The 19,513-nt window shown below is 40.0% G+C and overlaps 1 protein-coding gene across 1 annotated transcript in view; it reads left to right on the top strand.

The window, feature by feature from the left end:
* Positions 1-19,202, top strand: part of FAM19A1 (family with sequence similarity 19 (chemokine (C-C motif)-like), member A1) — a 214,011-nt gene extending 194,809 nt beyond the window's left edge. The window contains exons 3-4 of the mRNA XM_009996903.1: positions 14,575-14,699; positions 19,185-19,202. Of these exons, the coding sequence (XP_009995205.1) occupies positions 14,575-14,699; positions 19,185-19,202 (143 nt within the window). The remainder of the gene's footprint in view (positions 1-14,574; positions 14,700-19,184) is intronic.
* Positions 19,203-19,513: the final 311 nt, after the last annotated feature.

The raw sequence follows: 19,513 nt of genomic DNA, 5'->3' as shown, positions 1-19,513 counted from the left end.
CTTTATCTCCAGGTAACATCAAAAAATAAAACCCAGAGCCTAATGTTTAAAGAGAACTAACAACATTTTTGACTTAGAGGAGTTGTACTAAATGTGACATACAATCAAGTGTGTGACTGTTTAATTATCCATGCTCAATGTCTTATGGGACATCAAGCTTTGACTTTGAGATCACAGGTATGGAGAGTGAATTAAAGAGCAGAAGGAGAGATGAAGGTACTGAGAAGAAGCCCTGAGCAATTGAAAGTAGGATTCACACACCCAGATTGATTGATTGAATGAAAAGTCAGATGTTGTAAGTGGTAGTGGAAAGGATATCAGTCCTAAAACTGTATGGCAGATGAACCTGAACACTGCAATGGGGATTTCTAATTTGAAAGAACAGGTAAAAATAAAATTAAATTAAAAAATTACATCAGCAGGACAGCAAAAACTTCTCTGGATAAATGGTTGAAATTCTTTCCCAGATGGGAGGAAGCTTCATCTTCAGAGTTCTTAGCTTTTCAGCGTTGGTTGACAAGGTGACAACTCACTTTCTAGACATTTCCATCTTTTGAGTCTCAGTCTCCATGCATATGGTCATGTCTGGCTGTCAAGGAGATGGCATGTTCCAAATGGCAGGTGCCAATCAGGACAGAAGAACTTCTGCAGAATTTGGGCCATGAATAGTTAAAATGAACCGTCCTTTGTTCAAGGAGTCTCTTGAGATGGACATGTGGGTTTCTTGAAAACTTGGTCGAGTCAGTTGGTGGTCGTGCAGAATAGACCAGGAGATGCCCCTGCTGTAAAGCCTCAAACTGTAGATTTATGATGGGTGATAAAACTGAACAATTATAAAGACGGACTCATGTCTAGGAGGAATGAGAGCTCAGGTTAGTTCCGTATATCCAGCCTTTAGAGTTTTCCCAGCACTTGTTTGCTCACCTGCTTCTCTTCTCCACCCATCTTCTCTTCCCTTGGTGACCACTGCTGAAGCAGAAAATCAGAGTGCAACATAAAGCCCAAACTTAGGGCATTCGCCAGCCAGTTCTCTTTGCTGTTTGATCAGCTTTTAACTTTAAAGTGTCTGTGGAGGTGACTGTTCAGAAAGAAAACCCAGTTATTCAATCTTGCGCTGCTTTAAAGTGCTTTAAAAAGATGAACAGAGATTATAACATTTCATCTAAACTTCCTGTTCAGTGTGTGAGTAACTATAGGAATTCTCAGTATCTTTGTTTAGCTCTTCATCTTTGGCAGGCTTCTGCTTGCATACATTTTGCAATTGGCAGAGCTGAAGATCTCCTCAGATTTCTCAAAGGATTTGTGCTGGGCATGCTCAGGCTCCATTTATATTCATTTTGTAAGACCATTAATGAGATCAAGTAGAACAAGGACAGATATTTATGAAAAATGAGATGTTAAACTCCTCTTTGTAGTGATGAGAATAAAGCTTATGGCTTCACAGCTAAGAATCATCTGACCAGAGTGAGCACAAGACTCTTGGAGTACCTGAAGCTGAGACTCACACTTCCTTCTGTCTGGCCATTTTGTCAAGAGCACATCTTGTGCATTACAAACATAATAAATAATGATCCTTGTATAAATTCAGGATTATTCCCTATAAGGACAACAGAGTAAGGTCATCATATAAATTATTTGTAGCAAAGACTTACAGAGAAGTGCCATCCAGGGACTCTTCCAAGGTTATTGGAAAAAACAAACAAAACAAAAAAAACCCACTGTAGATGGTAGTGAATTTTCATCTTTTAAAGTAATACAACTCAGAGTGAAATGGAATGGAGGCAAAAATACATGAGCTGTGGCAACAACAACATGGCCATGAAATTTCAAGTGCCCATTAACAGACTTCTCAGCTCTATAAAATGGTTCAGAGTAAAAAAGCATAATGAGCACTGAAAACTTCAAAGAAAAGCTTGTCAGTTAAGGTCAGTGTAAAATGAATTTATTTGAGTTTAAGTCTTGCTGGTAAGCTTTTATAATTGAGTTACTTCTCTTCTTCTGTGCATATTGAAGCAGTAATTAAGCTACAATATGAGATACAAAGTGTTGTGTGCTCAACTCATCAAGTTTTATTCAGTCTTGCAGGTTTTGTTCCAATTGCACTGGCATTGTTGCACTGAAATATCTCCAAATCCATCATGTCAAGATTATGCATGATGTAATTTGTAATAGTAGCTAGAGATTTGTTTAGGAAAAACAAATGTGCCTTTAATCTTTAAAACAAAATTAGAGTTGTCTTACATCACAGAACAAAGAGATCTGAATGAATACAACAATTCTAATAAATCAGTAATTACCTTGTGGAGTAGCAGTTGGCTCATTTAACATAACCTTTGAAAATAATTTCCTCCACACAGATTTTAAACTGTGCCCTTCTGAGTTAAATTTTGAGAGCTGGACTGTGGAAATTGAAGTGCTCTGCAGGTGTATTATTTATACCACAGCAACCCCCACTTTATGGAAGAGAATTTGGACCATACTGTCTCCTCACAGCAGAGATAATTGCAAGTTAACTGAAATACCTCCTAAAGATATTTTCAAGCTCTGTCTTTCAGTAGCACTGTGCCCAAAGTGTCACACCATGTGCAAGTCCACAGTGCAATCATTAGGGCACTAAAACTTCCCTTAGTTTATCATTTCAAATGGAATCTTCCTTACAAAAAGAGCACTGGGCACCTGACCCTAGTCTGCAGTGTAAGCCTGTTGGTGGATGGGGTTTTAAAGAGCACTCCACCAGCTGTAAAGCAGTCTGGCATAAAGTTATTTCTGTAGTTGATATGGTTTGAAAATAGCTGGTGGGTACAGACAATAGCTCCTGTCCTTTCCCAAAGCACCCTGGGTCATCCATGGGTAACCACCTCAGGGCTTTGATCCACATCACTTTACTCTGAAAATCAAACAGCCACATGGCAACAGGCACTTAATGAAGGCTGCAGCTCTTCTGCATGTGTGCCCCTTGGACAAGATATTTGTGCCTATTGTATGAGGCTGTAGGACACAACAGGCAAAACATTCTGGGGGAAAGAGAACGTACCGAGTATGTATTACGAGACATTAGGTCAAGCACAGATGAACTTCATCTAGTTGAGAAGTGTTTCAGTCACCAGCCATGAACCAGTTAGGCAGCTCTAATGGTACTAACCAGGAGGAAGATGTGGTGGTGGGTGTTTTGGACATAGAAATGACAGATCCAGAAGGTGCTTGCACGGGTGGGACTGGTGAGGACAAGAAGGTCCCTCCAGAGCCACATCCTGCAGCCATGACAAGGCCAGCAAACAGCTGCTCACAGCCCAGCCCCATCTTCTCATGGTAGGGTCAGCCTGTCCAAAGTGATGATACCTCGAGCGAGGGTTCTCCTATGAAATTACAAACCTGAGTCTCTAACTGGTGGCTGAAATCTGTGTTTGATCCCTCACCTCAATGTATTGCTAGGCCTGCCAACACCACTCAGCTCAGCAAGAGGCCCAGACCCTTTACAGATATTTGATTCTTATAACGAGCTCAAAATTACAGAGTGTTTTGATTCAGGAATTTTCCAGCTGTGAGTATTATCCTCTTCTCTTCCTTTTTTTTTAGGAAAGAATAGCAGAAGGCTTCATGTACTTCACACCTCTTAGCAGTCTCTTTTTCCAAAAATTCCTTGGTTCCCAGATTTTAGGAGCAACATCACCCTTTTACTGATCTTTGTGGTTTCAGTTCTTTTGCCACTTCTCCTGTCCTCTCATGCTTTCTTCAGCAGCAGATACCCACCTGACATCTCTCACTACCACAGAGATGGAACCCCAGCCACACATTTATGTATTTTCTAAACTTAGAGATTCAACATTAGATCTTTAAAGCACAAAGAACTTAGTATTTTTCACAGGAAAAGCAATGACAATGTAGTAGCTTGCCTTAAAAAAAAAACAAAAAGAAAAACAAAACCAACCAAACAAAAAAAACCCACCAACATATTTCCCCTGAAAAATATATACAAAGCTTAAAAAAAAGATGATTTGACTAACCAGTAACACATAATCATTTTATGTGGTATTAATTTATAAATATTCAATGGAAGATTTTTCCGTATTTATTTGTTTACAGAAATCTTCTCCATGGACTGGAAACAAGAGACAAACACTACACAGTTTATACCCGAGCAGCACACCAGATCTTAATTTCATAACTGATAACTATCCAATATATTATGCATGCTTTGTTATGGCTTATAAATACATTGCAGTTCTATAATTTATTCATTTTCAACGTTCTTTCATAGCTTGCTTTCCTGCTAAGCTCTGTTTCTGGCACCTCATTCAGTCAAAATTTCTTAATAGACTTTCACCCTTCAGAGCCCATCATGCAGCTTTTCCTTTCTACCTCACTAAACCCAAGGCTGAGGGATTCACATCTGAACAAACAGCAACTTTTACAGACACCAGATTTGGTCCCACGCCTGCAAAAACTAAAGAGGATTTTTTATTTATTTATTTATTTATTTATTCCTCCTGTTTCTTCAGTAACTGTTGGATCAGATTAGAAAAGTGGATCATTGGTTTCTAAAGCAAAAGCTGGTGATAATTGTTCCTCCTGGGTGCTCACATCCACCACCATGGAAGCTGCAATTATGGAAGTCATAGCAATTATATTTTTGGTTCAGCACAGTCACTTCCCAGCATACTGGCCATGTGAGCAAACATCTCCACAGCAGCATCAGGACCACAGCAGCTCATATTCATATGTGTAGGAATAACTTAGGGTCCTTGTAGCCACCAGAGGAGTAACATTTCAGGGCCACCCACAAACCTCTGTGTACCCTCTTCATCTTCATCTCACAGCCTGGCTCTGGTCTTCTCTGCTTTTCAACTCATTCATTTGCTTTATTAATGAATTAGTATTAAGGAAAAATTAACATTGCACAGATGTTTTTTTCTCCTTTGTTGGCACACCAGTCCTCAACCCTGGTCTGAAACATGGGTGTGAATATTTATAAGCAGCTTCCTATTGTCTTTCCAAAAATGTATAATTATGCTGCAGTTCATTGGCATTTCATTAAATATATAACAATAAGATTAAGCTTTCATTAGGCTGTCTAGAGGCAGTTCAAATAGGGTGGAAAGAACACTGCTACACTGCACAAATATTTTACCAGCCTGCTTTCCACTTTGGTCTGCAGGGAGGGAAGGTTTCAAGTTCCAAACTTCAGTAATAAATAGCAGCAATGAGTCTCCCTCACCTACCAAAGATTGATTTTCCACATAGAGTTTGGGAGGGGATCCTGAGTTACCTGCATTCATCTCAGGTCCCTACATTCCATGTTTTCATTAGGCTCATTAGCATTCATTAGTGTCAGCAGGTTGCTCTCCAATGTCTTTGCAGTGAGGTTGTGTCAAACACCAAGAAACTCACAAGCATAAAATTATAAATAAAGACATGAGGCTCAGCACTCACCTTAGATGCATTTTGCTGTGCATGAAATCAAGAATTTCCAAGAAAAGCTCTGAGGCCATATCCTGGTACTTTAAAAGGTCACAGAATACACTATTTCCTTTGGGGAAGCAAGTTTATCATATGTGGTTTATTTTATCATTTTGTGTCCTTTCTCTCTGTCACAGATATCAGCACAAACCTATTTTGTTGAGACTTGCTCTGTCTTTCATGGTAGAAATCAAATTTCCAGATAGATAATGTAGTGATGGTTTGTTTATAACATCAGCTGTGATCCACAACTGTCAGAGAAAAAATGTCCAGCATTGGTCATGTCTGAGCTCAGGGGAATGTGGAATATTTATAAAAGCCAAATGCCTTTTAAGTGCAATTCTATCAAATGGGAACCATGCTGAGGTTGAGAGCACAGGTTCACTGACCTGCTGGCACCCCTGGGAAGGAGTGCTGCAACCCATTGGCCTCCAAGCCTGACAGCTTCTGCTGGCTCCATTTGTTTTATTGCCTTAAAATCTGAGACTTGGCAAACATTCCACAAGTTAAACTATAGGGCCCAAGAAAAACTCCTATTGCTTTTCATCCACCTGGATTCAGTGCTTCAGAGATCACTGAGACCTGTCTGACTCTAAAGATAATTATGCAGATTCTACTGTTCTTAAAATCTGGACGTTTTTATTTGTGTACCCAGCTAACAAAGAGTTTTTTACCTCTGACCAGCTGTACACACTTTATAAGTACTCAGAGGAGTGGAGTTCTGTCATTTTTAATGCACTCGGGGAAGTTCCCTCTCCATGAAGGTGCCGTCCATGAGAAATCATGGTCCCACTTCAGTTATGGTTCAGTTATGTCTCTTAGTCATGGCTCTAAGCAAGATTAGTTTCCAAAGCTGTAAGGAGAGGGAAATAGAGAAATGTCAAAGCTGCAGTGCAGGAACCTCCCAGGCTGAACAACATTGGGGCTAGAAATTCCTTTGCAAGATCTAAGCTATTTTGGATGAAATCCACTCTTGAACAGACCATCTCTATTCACCTGAAAGTCAGGCATGTGCTTAAAAACTTCCTGGAGGCTCACAGCCTTCATATAATTGTAATGTTATTATTTATTTTCATAGTAGCTAGGAAGTCCTGTGTCTGGCTATGACTCCATTCTTTGACTTGTAGAAATGCAGAAAAAAGATGAGTCTCAAATTGCTGTGATACAGTGTTTGATGCTCAACAGGTCAGTAAAGCCAGAGGGGAAGATAAAAGGACAGAAGGCAAAAATACTTCATCCTCTTTAGTAAATAAAATTGTAAATGGAAAATTGTTAAGGCAAGAAGATGATTTACCTGAAGTAAGAGAGAAAGGCAGAAGCAGACCTGGGATGAAACACGTTTTGGGTGTTTGATTCTCAGGCCGTCAGGAAACACCATCACTATTAGTCACATTGTTATGAGGAAAGTATCCAACAGGCTTCTGTCATTAATTCCAATTTACCTAACGACATGTCAGCTGTTAAAAAATGGTAATTGAAGTGGTTTTTCACTAGTGAGTCTTCTCATGCTGTTGAATTAGCACCTTTTTTTTGCTGGTTTATGCAGAATTTAAATGGAAATTGTTCATGGGCTCTTTGTGGCTAATCTGCCCTTTCATATTTTATGGGTATATTTTAGTGCAGCCCACAGGGTTGTTCAAACTTATATTAGGCTCAGAAATATCCTCCTCTGGCTGCTGAATGTGTTGCAATGAAAAGTCAAAGATTCTGGAGAGAAAAACATATAAAAACTTCCAATTCTTTCTAAAGTTTCTGCCAGTGAATTGATAAAAGGTTGTTCAAAACCTGGAGAATAATGCAAAGCTCAGAAAGTTCTCAAAGTGGAAAAACATATGATGATCTCTTTTTAATGTTTACTACAATTAAAAAACATTAATTTAATTCAGCTAGGCTGTATCTGAAGCAATTAGGAGATATGAGGCATCACTTGCCAGCTTGATTGCTTGTGCTTTAAACTAGAGAAATGTCAGTTTTCCCAGAGTTATGAGAGGTCTGTTATCAAAGTCTGCAAAATGTTACACCATGTAAGCATTAGATTGATGCTTCTAAAATTGAGTAAGATTGAATTAAAGCAGATAGCTTGATGGCCTCCCTGTGGGAAGCATCCTGTGTTTCTCCTAGGCAGCATTATTCAACCCCAAATCTTTTGTTTTGGATGTGTATTCTTTAGCTTATCAGACTATTGCCTTACAACTCCCATAGTAAATGGTATCTCAGCCTGTTTATGAAAAATATAACCCTTCAGATGACACATTCTTTCACTCTGGTTTCCTCATCCTCCGAGAAAGTGTGTTCCCACCCCCATAATTCATTCCCCACCCCATGACAAAAATAAGAGAAACTACATATCTCGTTCAATTCTCTGAGATTTTTCTTTACAGCAAAAAACAGGTGAGCAGAGGGTTACAAGTTCCCATATCCCACTTTATATCAGGTTGGTTTTGGTTTGTGGTTTTTTTTAAAAAACAGAACAACCTGAAAGATTTCACCTACCTCTGTGCTATTCCCATTGCCAAATATCTCCATCAGTGCAAGTGTCTTTCACAGGGAGTTTGAACTTTCCTTTAATTTAATCCATTTAGAAAATGACTCACAATTTATTGAATAAAGTGGAGAGAATTGACATCTTTTCATTAAGCTGACAAAGTCTTTTTCATTGCTGGTGTCTGTGAAATGTGTTCTCTATTTAAATTTTATTTATATCAATCTTCTCTGGTGGAAACTACATTAAAATGGAATGTTTTATACTTGCAGTAAAAACTTTCCCATCCTGCAATGAGTGTCATACAGGTTTTGAAAGAGATCTCTGCTTCTTATTCCTTGGAGTGACATGATACCTATGATCAGGAGGAAGCACAATCTGATATCTCTATTCCTTTGTATTCTATTTCTATATAAACAAAATGTGTACACTTTATCACAGGCAAAAAAGAGATAGCTGCTGTGGCTTTATAATGGCAAATGCAGGAGCAATCTTGGAACATTTTAATACATAGCATGTTCCCTCTAAACTGTTGAAAAATGCATGATGATACTTTGCTCTGTTTTCATATTTCAGGGTCTTCCATAAACATGAATTAAAGTTAAATATTGCTCTGTGAGTATTGTCATATTTTTACATTGCTAAATGTAATATATTTATACTTATTGTCGTATATTGCTAAAGCCATTTCCTAAATACAAATGTAGAGAAGTTAGAGGGGAGTTCTATGTGGAAGTTTTAATCAGATGGATTATGTATTTGTTTTCTAAAGCTTGCTTGATTCAAGAAGGTGGCGATGGGATGGTTAGAGCTCCTGTGCTGATTTGATCTCAGCTTCAGCATAAATGTGTGAAGGTGTTTAGTGCCTTTTGACTGTCATCCCGTAAAAGAATAATTTGCTACTGAAAGTCAAGGCAAAAACATCCCCAACCAGCTCTTTTCATTCATCAAACCTTTGTGCTCCAGATGATGCACAAAAAAGTCAAAACGTGGTCACTACCCTTAGGCAACCCATAAAGGTTCTCATGAACTTTGCAGGCTGGAGCCCACTGAATTCAGCCTAAGGTGGACATTTCTTGCAACCACCTGAGGCTCTGGGTGTTATGTTTGGGCATTAATTAATTTAAAAATGCAATTGGATTGTGTAAACACTAGCAAGCATAAACTATTCTCTTGCTCATTCCCTGTGCTCAATCTGATCACCAGGTCTCTGTGCTTCATTTCTCTGGCACACAGGATTAGAAAATGCCATTTCAACCAAATGCATTTTTTGACTGTTAACTCATGCAGACTAAATACATCAAAAGTTAAGTATTTGGATTAAAAAAAAAACAACAACAATGCTATAGCTTTGCAAACAAAGGGAAAAAATATTAAAAATTAATACTCTTTTAAAATAGTTTAATATTCTTATAAAAGAGGTTTTTTGTTGAAAAGAACTCAGATATAAGCAATCCCATATTTACAGAAGCAGGAGCTGGGGAACAGAAAAAAAACCAAACAACAAAACCCAAAGCAGAAGCAGTGAAGCCTATTTTCTATCATATCCTTTTCCTTTCCCCATGGCTGAGGGTATCTGTCTCAGGCAGATCAGCCTTGCATGAAAAAACTCCAGGCTTCATGTATACCCCAGACACCAAGAACACAATGAAAATCACTCCAAAATGTTACAGGCATCTAATTCAGCCTGATGTGAGCACTGAGGGCCTGTGATACCTGGTGACTAACGGGAGGCCCTAATTCTCATCCAGAATTAGCAGTCTGGGTCACAGAGCAGCTCAGGTTCTTCATGAACTGGGAGATCTTGAATGGAAACCACCCCAAGGGAGAGCATCTTCACTTGAACAATTCTCTCTCTCACATGGCTGCTTCAGCACATCTCAGAGCAACTCAAAGGAAATGCAGAGAAGCTGAATGGCATTCCTGGGGGAAGCTTTGCCCCCCTCCCCATGCAGGTGTTCCAACTCTCAAACACAACAAACTGGAAGTCGTTTTAAAGCTTTTTCCTGCCTCTTTGAACAGAGCTGGAGGTGTAAAACTTTGAAATCAAGTAGACCTCAAAGGATCAGCAGTACTCAAGAAGGACAACTGGTCCTAAAGCTTAAAAGGCTCTTAATAGAAGAGAAAATGTATAAACACAAGACTCAAAGGAAATAATTTTCTTTGGGCTCTGATGCCCCTGCCCCAGCGTGGTGCTGAGGACTAGACCACAGCAAGCTTTGTAGTGCTTCAGAATTACAAAGGATTTTTGCCCACTTATATAGTAGAGATAAATAGGAGCTCTTCATCTGCAAATTACTTTAGTTTCTCCTTTATAAAAGCAGCTGGTTCTCCAGCCCAGGTATACTGGGTAGGGACAGGTGAGGGTGTGCAGTGGGGGGGGCCTTGTGAGGGCTACCTTATGATTGTAACTGCATTTTAATCACAAATTAGATGGATGGATGGATGGATGGATGGATAGATAGATAGATAGATAGATAGACCTACATATAGATAGACACTAAACTCTATCTATATTTAGTGTACACCTGCACACTATTACCTTGATCAGTTGATATTAGGGTTCAGCACTGACTTGGCACTTGATTATTTTTCAAGGTCAATAACTGAATACTTGGGCTGTCTTTAACAGCATCAATAAGTATTTAGATCATTTTCATTGCTACGAACAGCACTGCTTCTCCAGGCTGCCTCTCAAGCTGCATTCATCTCCTATCTCTATTTTACATTCTCAGCTCCCTAGGCCAGAAGTTTCAGTTCTGAGGTTTTTAGTACTTAGCACCATGGGATCCTTCTCCATAGCTATTTAATGCTACGGTTTTGCTACTAGTAAATAATGATGATCATCACTTTTGATTCCATATCACAGGATTCTCCTCACGTGTTCTGAGAATGCTCCATTTGGATGATTGCTGTGAAGGCCAGTACTTAGCAGGTTATGTTTTCTTCCAGTTTGCCCACGGCACAATCTATTATTAGAGCACATATTCAGCCTTCATGTGCCTTTTCATGCATAGCAAAGAGATTTCTTTTCTCCACTGTTAGCACCATTAATGATACCCTTCTGATCATGGGGTGTGAACAGCATCACTAAACTGCCTTGCAAGTGCAGGTGTAAAGGGTTTTTTTCTGTTGTACATATGGAGAAATTATACATTACACAACGAAAATGAGGTATAAGCTGTGAGCAGAAATTGGAAAGACAACACAGAGAGCTAGATGATCATTGTAGCCTTCCCACTGAACTATTCTATTCTGAGCTATGCCTGCTTGCTGCAACTTACTCAACTCTTCTTCAAGACAAAAGTTGCTTTTCCAACTCAGTGGATGAAAACCCCATCCTTGCTGGGACACTTTTTTAGCAAGTCTGCTGGTATAGTCACAAACCAACGAAGGTCTCCTTTAGAGATGTTAACTTGGACTCCTGAACTGCAGTCTCCAACCTCTCAGGAAGGCCTTTTGGGATGCAAGTGAGACTTTGTTTAGGGGTTACAGTGGGGTTTTGACACCCATTCTGGCAAGCATAGGTCCTGAGGGCTGGTCCCTCACACTTGTGTACAATTAGTCTCCCATTTTTAAATATACCTTTCTAGCATCACACACCTGCACCTCTGTGTTTGCTGTGTTACTCTGCAGCAAAGGGAGCTGGGTTAGAAAATGAGGAGAGCATTAAGGAGAGGGAATTATGTGAGGCTGCCAGACAAAAAGTCTGAGGTCTGACCTTCATTTTTCATGGACCACAACAGAAAACAAAATGCTGAATTGTGACAGTCCTGTGAAAAGTAATTTTTCCTTTCAGAAATAAGATCAAAAGGGGAACCATTCCTAGTAAATTAGGACTGGAGCAATAAAGTCAGCTGCTTGGATGGGATAAGCAGCAGGTCTGGTAAGATAACATGCAGAGTATAGCTCTGTGTAGGTAATGCTGATGACACCTATCTTTGAAGCCATGGTTACCTAGTGCCCACCTCTCCTATTTAATGCTACGGTTTTGCTACTAGTAAATAATGATGATCATCACTTTTGATTCCATATCACAGGATTCTCCTCACGTGTTCTGAGAATGCTCCATTTGGATGATTGCTGTGAAGGCCAGTACTTAGCAGGTTATGTTTTCTTCCAGTTTGCCCACGGCACAATCTATTATTAGAGCACAGATTCAGCCTTCATGTGCCTTTTCATGCATAGCAAAGAGATTTCTTTTCTCCACTGTTAGCACCATTAATGATACCCTTCTGATCATGGGGTGTGAACAGCATCACTAAACTGCCTTGCAAGTGCAGGTGTAAAGGGTTTTTTTCTGTTGTACATATGGAGAAATTATACATTACACAACGAAAATGAGGTATAAGCTGTGAGCAGAAATTGGAAAGACAACACAGAGAGCTAGATGATCATTGTAGCCTTCCCACTGAACTATTCTATTCTGAGCTATGCCTGCTTGCTGCAACTTACTCAACTCTTCTTCAAGACAAAAGTTGCTTTTCCAACTCAGTGGATGAAAACCCCATCCTTGCTGGGACACTTTTTTAGCAAGTCTGCTGGTATAGTCACAAACCAACGAAGGTCTCCTTTAGAGATGTTAACTTGGACTCCTGAACTGCAGTCTCCAACCTCTCAGGAAGGCCTTTTGGGATGCAAGTGAGACTTTGTTTAGGGGTTACAGTGGGGTTTTGACACCCATTCTGGCAAGCATAGGTCCTGAGGGCTGGTCCCTCACACTTGTGTACAATTAGTCTCCCATTTTTAAATATACCTTTCTAGCATCACACACCTGCACCTCTGTGTTTGCTGTGTTACTCTGCAGCAAAGGGAGCTGGGTTAGAAAATGAGGAGAGCATTAAGGAGAGGGAATTATGTGAGGCTGCCAGACAAAAAGTCTGAGGTCTGACCTTCATTTTTCATGGACCACAACAGAAAACAAAATGCTGAATTGTGACAGTCCTGTGAAAAGTAATTTTTCCTTTCAGAAATAAGATCAAAAGGGGAACCATTCCTAGTAAATTAGGACTGGAGCAATAAAGTCAGCTGCTTGGATGGGATAAGCAGCAGGTCTGGTAAGATAACATGCAGAGTATAGCTCTGTGTAGGTAATGCTGATGACACCTATCTTTGAAGCCATGGTTACCTAGTGCCCACCTCTCCTAGCCTGAAAACAAGAGGGCAGCCTAAGTGTTATTGAAAGGGCTGGAGTCCCTCTCTGGGGCCTTGTTGAGACCATTTTTTCTCCAGTCTCCTACTCTGCGTGCCAGGCAGAGCCTCCTCTTGTACAACAAAGCAAAATGGTGTTGCACATGTTTAAGTCCAGGAGTATCTGTGGGTTTGGTGCATTTATTTCTCAGTGTGGGTTGTTCATATATTCAAGAATATGTGATATATATGATCAGAGAAAAAGGGACATGTAGCTACATCTGTGAATTGAGGGGCTGGACACTAGTAGCAGCTGCAGATACATCTTTGAGTGTTTCCTTAGGACTTTGTGAACATAAACAGATTACAAGTAGGTAAAAAATAATTCAACTCTAATTCTAAGTTCTGAAATGCTCTTAAATCAATGCATACACAGCAGGGCATTTTCCAGAGCTGAATGGTGTGATACAAGGTAGTCTCCTGCTTCAAAGGTGTTTGATGGGCTTAAAGCAGCTGAGTGGGCAGACACAAAAGGGTTAAGCATCTCTCTTGGAGTCAGTTTGTGAGCAGCTTTGACAGTTCATGAGTGTAACCATGAAATTAATTCTTGCCAGGGAAAACAAACCACAGACAAAGCCACTCATACACCAACTAGTCACAGTTTGCAAGGTTAGCTAAAGTTTATCAAAATCCCCAGACAAAAAATGTCATTAAGATACAGTTAAGGTTATAGAGAGATACCAATTCCCAAGCAAGAAACTTCATTAAGGTACAGTCAAGATTGTAAACATATGTGCCAATTAAATTTAAACAACAAGATCCAAACACAGTCAGTATTTACCATGTTAAATATTTGGAAATTAAAAGTTACTGATAGAGATAACATGGTTTCAATAAAATTCATAATCATGTTTCAACAAACTCAACTTACGCTGCTCTTCAGTATTACCTTACCTTTTGTTTTGAGTTGTGATGCTCCTTGCCATGGGATACTATGAGAGCTAAAAAGTTCCATGGACTCAAAGAATCTTTCACAGCTTTGTGAAGTAAAAAGCCAACTGTGGATATTGACAGCAAAGCAGGCACCCTTTATTCTGGAGTACCCTGAGTCACAGGTTCTAGAGACCTGGAGAGTATTCTGGGGAAAAACTCTTTTAACTTGCCTTGTTCTTCTCTAGGTCTGGAAAGATCAGATTGGCCACTCAGAGACAGGCTGTTAGGGTGGATGGTCCTTGAAGCAATGTCACTGTCATCACCACCTTCCCCACAGCCACAGCATGACAGAAGACTTGACCTTGTGTACAAGGAGGCCAGGACAAGCCATGCAATGTCTTAGAAAATGCAGGATGGAAAACATGGCATGAACTGTGAAATCCCTACAACTAAATTTCAAGGAAAGGATTTAGAAGGGACACTGTCTAATAAACACATTGTTAGGCCCCTGAGATATTCCTTAACTAGTTTTCCTTATCATATTGTTGTGAACATTGTCTTTTCTCTTTCAGCCTCAATAGTGATTGGAAAATGGTGGTGTGAGATGGAGCCCTGCCTAGAAGGAGAGGAGTGTAAGACATTGCCTGACAATTCAGGATGGATGTGTGCCACTGGCAACAAAATCAAGACCACCAGAGTAAGTCATCTTTCTGTCTATACTTAGGAGCTCTTTAATAGAAAATGGAGTCACTAAAAATTGCTCACATATACCTTATCCACCATCATATCTGCTGTAAAAGTCTAATTACCACTGCACACCTCCTCACCCACCCAGCACTTTAGGCCATAATTCAGTGAAAATTTGCATGGATTTAGGCTGAGTCCAGGCTTGGTAACTTGGAGCTGCTGAATCATCAGGTCACTTTCTTACACACATTGTCACCTCAGACAAAAAATTAGTCCACATCCCTTCCAGCAAAAGAAGGGAAGAACATTAGATGGAAGGGATCAGCTGGATCCTAGATCCATTCTTTGGCTGTTCCGGGCAACATCTGTATTAGCAGCTGAGCTGTGTTTTGTAGCTGAGGACTCAAACCTGCATTTCAGGTCTTGCTTCAGAGCAGCTCTAGCCTCTGGCACCCTTTAGTGAAATATTCTTGAGATGCTGAACGCTGAGATTTTACAGGAAAAGAGGTGACAACAACTTTCACCATGCATTGCTGGGAAAATGCAGATATAGAGCTGCAAAGACAGAGATCATGAATGAGCTGGCTAAACTTCTCCTACTAGGAGATTATCTTTGGAAAGGGGAAAAGTATTTTTCAAATATAGGTTCTAGTTTTTCTTTTGCATTGTGCAATCGTTTCACAACCACTTTCTTTAAGCTGCCATCTATACCTGTATTTAAAAATTGTAATTAATTTTTTTTCCAAGAAAATTACATGGTTGTCAAGTCAAAATATTTTTTATAAATGGACACATTTTGTTTCTCAGTGAAGTGGAAAATAAGTTTTGAACCTGCTAAATGAAAAATAAGCACATTTCCAAGACATCTTTCCCTGTTTATTAGGAAGTTTTACATACACATCCCCAGCTACTGATTCACAGGGATGTGAAGTTTAGTGTTATGATTTCCTGACTTCTTCCTTTTTCTACAATCTTAATTCTAGTAATTTTTCATTTGTTCTAGGCTTTTTGTTGAAGGAGGTTTTATCCCAGCACTTTCTTAATTCTTTTCTTTCCCTCCATGTGGCTTATGCCAGCATGAACTATTTGTATTGCAACTCCAGTTTATTTGAAAGGTGCTTTCTGGCATGATTAATCTCCCCCACCACATTGAATTACCAGGATAACACAGGAGGTTTTCTTTGCAGAAGGCAGTAAGTAGCCTCTGAAAACACTTTGTCTCTTTGCCATGTGCCATAGCAAAGGAGAAAGCATCAAGGGAACTGTGATTCCTTGGCACAATTTCTTCCTGCAGTGTCTTTGCTGCTGCAAAGCACTCTGTGCTCACAACTGCAACATCACTGGAAGATTGTGCACTACTGTCTGTGCCTTGCAGGGCAATTAAAAAAACAAAACCAAAACCAAATCTACTGCATGTCCTTTTCAGTGAGGCAACATTTTTTTCTCACTGAATTAGTGATTTAGAATGGAAGAAAGTGATATTAAAGAAGTACTAAGCAAAAAGATTGTTATACTTTGGTTAAATTACAGTGAGTCAGTATTTCTGCAGTCTGTCTGCAAATGAGACAATTTAGGAACTGCCTTTTCTTTTTTCTGTCTAATTGTCCTGCTCTTAACTCCACCAATCCACATCATGTAAACTAGTTTCAGGTGATAGCCCGCATCTAGAAGTGACTGCTAGAAATGTAGCAGCTCCATTAATATGCAGATGGATGGTCCAATCTATTTGGTATGCATTGTTGTACTTCATTTCAATTAAATATGTACAGAGTGAGTGCTCATAACTGAAAAAAATATTTCTTCATTTACCCACAGGAGTTATTTTAATTATCTTGTGAGGGGAGTACCTTATGGTGCTGCTTCCAGTAGAATTTTGCTTTGTTGCTATAAAATATCATTACAGAACCCAATGGACAAAGGCAACATGACATGATGTGCTTAGCAACTGTCTCTTGCATTTTCAAAGCAAAAACTCTACTTCATAATCCCTGAAACTTTGCTTGAATCTGCACTGCTGCATCAAGCCTGGCAAAAGAAATATAAAATAATAGAAGCAATCAGATCCTGAAACAGGCATTTTGTTCTTTGTTTTGTCATTTCAGATGGCATCAGAGAAAGAGATTACACTATAATCTGTACTGACCCCAGTCCAGGCTGCAAGATTGAGCCATGTATGTCTAATTTATGTAGTTAAGGAAGTTAAGGAAGCAGAAGAAACAAGACAAATCAGTCAACGTCCTAGATAGATCTGTGGTGATTAGCCAAACAGCCAGAGCAAGTCACCATAGGCTGCAAACTGTTTTAATGAAGGCTTTTCCTTACACTATACACATTTACATTAGGCAGCTGCTGCCCTTAGATGAAAAAAATTTGCATTCATGACTCGCAGCATTAAAATATTAGTGTATTCTTCAAGGTCTGCAGTAAATCACATTGGAGCACGTGTGTATGTATATATAAATTAATTCCTGTATAGACACAATATATGTACTTTGACAATGCAGTGTATTGCTTCATGGTTGGTTCTCAGACATGATTGATACTAATTAGTGTCAGAAGAAGGTGCACAATGGATCCAGTTAAGGTTTTGCCAGCACATCCTCCATTCCTTCCTTTTCACTAGTTTATTCCACTGTTCAGTCCTTTAGCATAGCTCAATAATTAAGTTGTTAAAGCCAAAGATAAAAAGCTCACAGCCTATGTAAATTGATTTGTTTTCAACTGATGGTCAGAGCAGGTGACAAACATTGGAAAGAAATCATTTTGTAATTCAATTTTTAGAGCAGTTTCAAATGTGAGGCTCTTGGAGCTGTTCTAGGTCCTGGCTGGAGATCACATCTCTGTATTTCAGCAGAGCAACTGGCACCAGGGGAAACCCAAGAGCACAGGATCTGTCTGGATGCTGGGAGATGGTGCCCACATGGGCACATTAGTGCTTGTAAGAACCAGAGCTGCTAAAAACCATGAAAACATGAGTCTACATGCATCCTTTGTCTTGTCACTGCCCAGCTGACTGAGGGAGTCATTCAGAAGCTCTTGGCACTGGGCTGGTGTCTCCACACAGGTTTTCTGCTGATGTTGTAGAAAAAGGAAATTGAAGTGTTGAGCACTTGGGGACTGGCAGAGCAGCTCAGCTTGGATCATCTCCCCAGCTTCACAGCCTGTGTCCTCCATTTCAGCCTACCCACCCCCAGTTTCCAGAGTACCATTTGGTTCACCATACATTTTGCCATGAGAGAAATGCCATTTGACAGTGTCCCAGGGGACCTGAGCATCACATTTCTTAGCAGCCGGTGCTCATCACAGGCAGCAGCAAGTAGCACCTGAGGAGCCCTTGGCACTGTGGCCCTATATCATCCCCTGCTCCTACAACAGCCCCACAAATTCTTGAGGCAGGGTACAAGTGAGAAAGAGATGTATTCATCCCTGAGAGAAAAAAATCCAACAGAATAATTTGTCAGTGACAAACCAAAAGAGAAGTAAATGGGAACAGAGGGAAGGAAAGAAGTGGTAGATTAACTCAGAGTTTTATTTTCTTCTTTTAAGCTGTCCACTAATATGTCAGATGATTTCCAGATTTAGATTTTCTTTAGAGCAGTGAAGAAACCCCTCTATTTTTGTGATAACAATCTCTGTAATTAAGAGGTCAGTTCAAAGCAACAGAGCACAAGATAGTAAATATCTCTTGCTGGAAGACTTACTGCAGCAATTCATCATAGCACCTACTGCTCAGCTAATAATTTGTAGCCCTGATTTAATGCCTGAGCCTGCTCGGATTCAAGTCCATTTGAGTTTCATTGCTGGTCTAGTCACCTAGCAAAGGGTTGGACCTCTCCTGCCATTCAGCTGTGTATCAGTGTAAGAAAGAAACAAAAGCTTCTCTAAGAGAGCTATTTTCACTTCTGGTCAGTCATTCTTTTTTCAACATCCTAAAAAAGCCCCTGGGCGGTCGCATTTCCTCCTCAAGCCATTAGTGCTCTCACTTAGACCAGTTGTGGTATCAGTCATAAGCAGCAATGGGTTTATGGGCTGTTGCAGAGTGAGTTATCTGAGTTATCTCACCCCAGGTGAGTGGATGAAGTCAGTCAGACTTTCCAGCTAGTCACACCTGCTCCTCTTTGGGTAAGTGGATTGGTGGGGGGTCCAAATGAACCTGAAAGGTGGATCCGTCTGCATGTCTTTGTTGAGCAAAAGCTCCTAGCATCAGTCTGAGATGGGGAGGTGAGCATGGCCCCATGCCTGAAGCTGTCCTGGCATCTCCTGCACCACCAGCCCAGGTGACAGGTGCTCACCCAGGACCTCCCCAAGCTCCAGCAGGAGCTCGCTCAGGATCTGCCTCGTGCAAGTCCGTAAATCCCTGCAACCCCAACAAACAAGAACCCTCCCAAATTATTGCCATTTAACATTGCAGGGCGAAGTGGCATGAAGCCTGAGTGTCTCTTTCCTCTCCTAGTGTATTTTATAGAACTGACTCTTTCACACTTTCTTACTGCAGATCCACCCAAGGACCTAACAGAGTCTGCATGGAGGCAGTGAAAGCCCTGCTGATTTATGAGGACAAAGTATTGGAAATTCAAAACCATCTCAGCATTTACAAGCCAAATGGATTTCTTATTTGCACTTTGACTATTTACCGGATAACAACAGTGGTTTACTGTGTGAAAGGAAGTATTCAGTGGAAATAATGCCCCTGATTTTTGACAGCTGAAAATGAAAAGGAAGAAAATTGTTCTTTTGGTAAAGTTTCCAAGATTGCAAAGTACAAACAACAGTACAAGTTTGGATCTACAATTTACTTTATACCAGTTTAAGTATATATATATA

The sequence above is a fragment of the Chaetura pelagica genome, unplaced genomic scaffold (genome assembly GCF_000747805.2).
Source record: "Chaetura pelagica isolate M959 unplaced genomic scaffold, ChaPel_1.0 scaffold24, whole genome shotgun sequence".
NCBI lineage: Eukaryota > Metazoa > Chordata > Aves > Apodiformes > Apodidae > Chaetura > Chaetura pelagica.
This window is presented reverse-complemented; position numbering and strand designations above follow the sequence as displayed.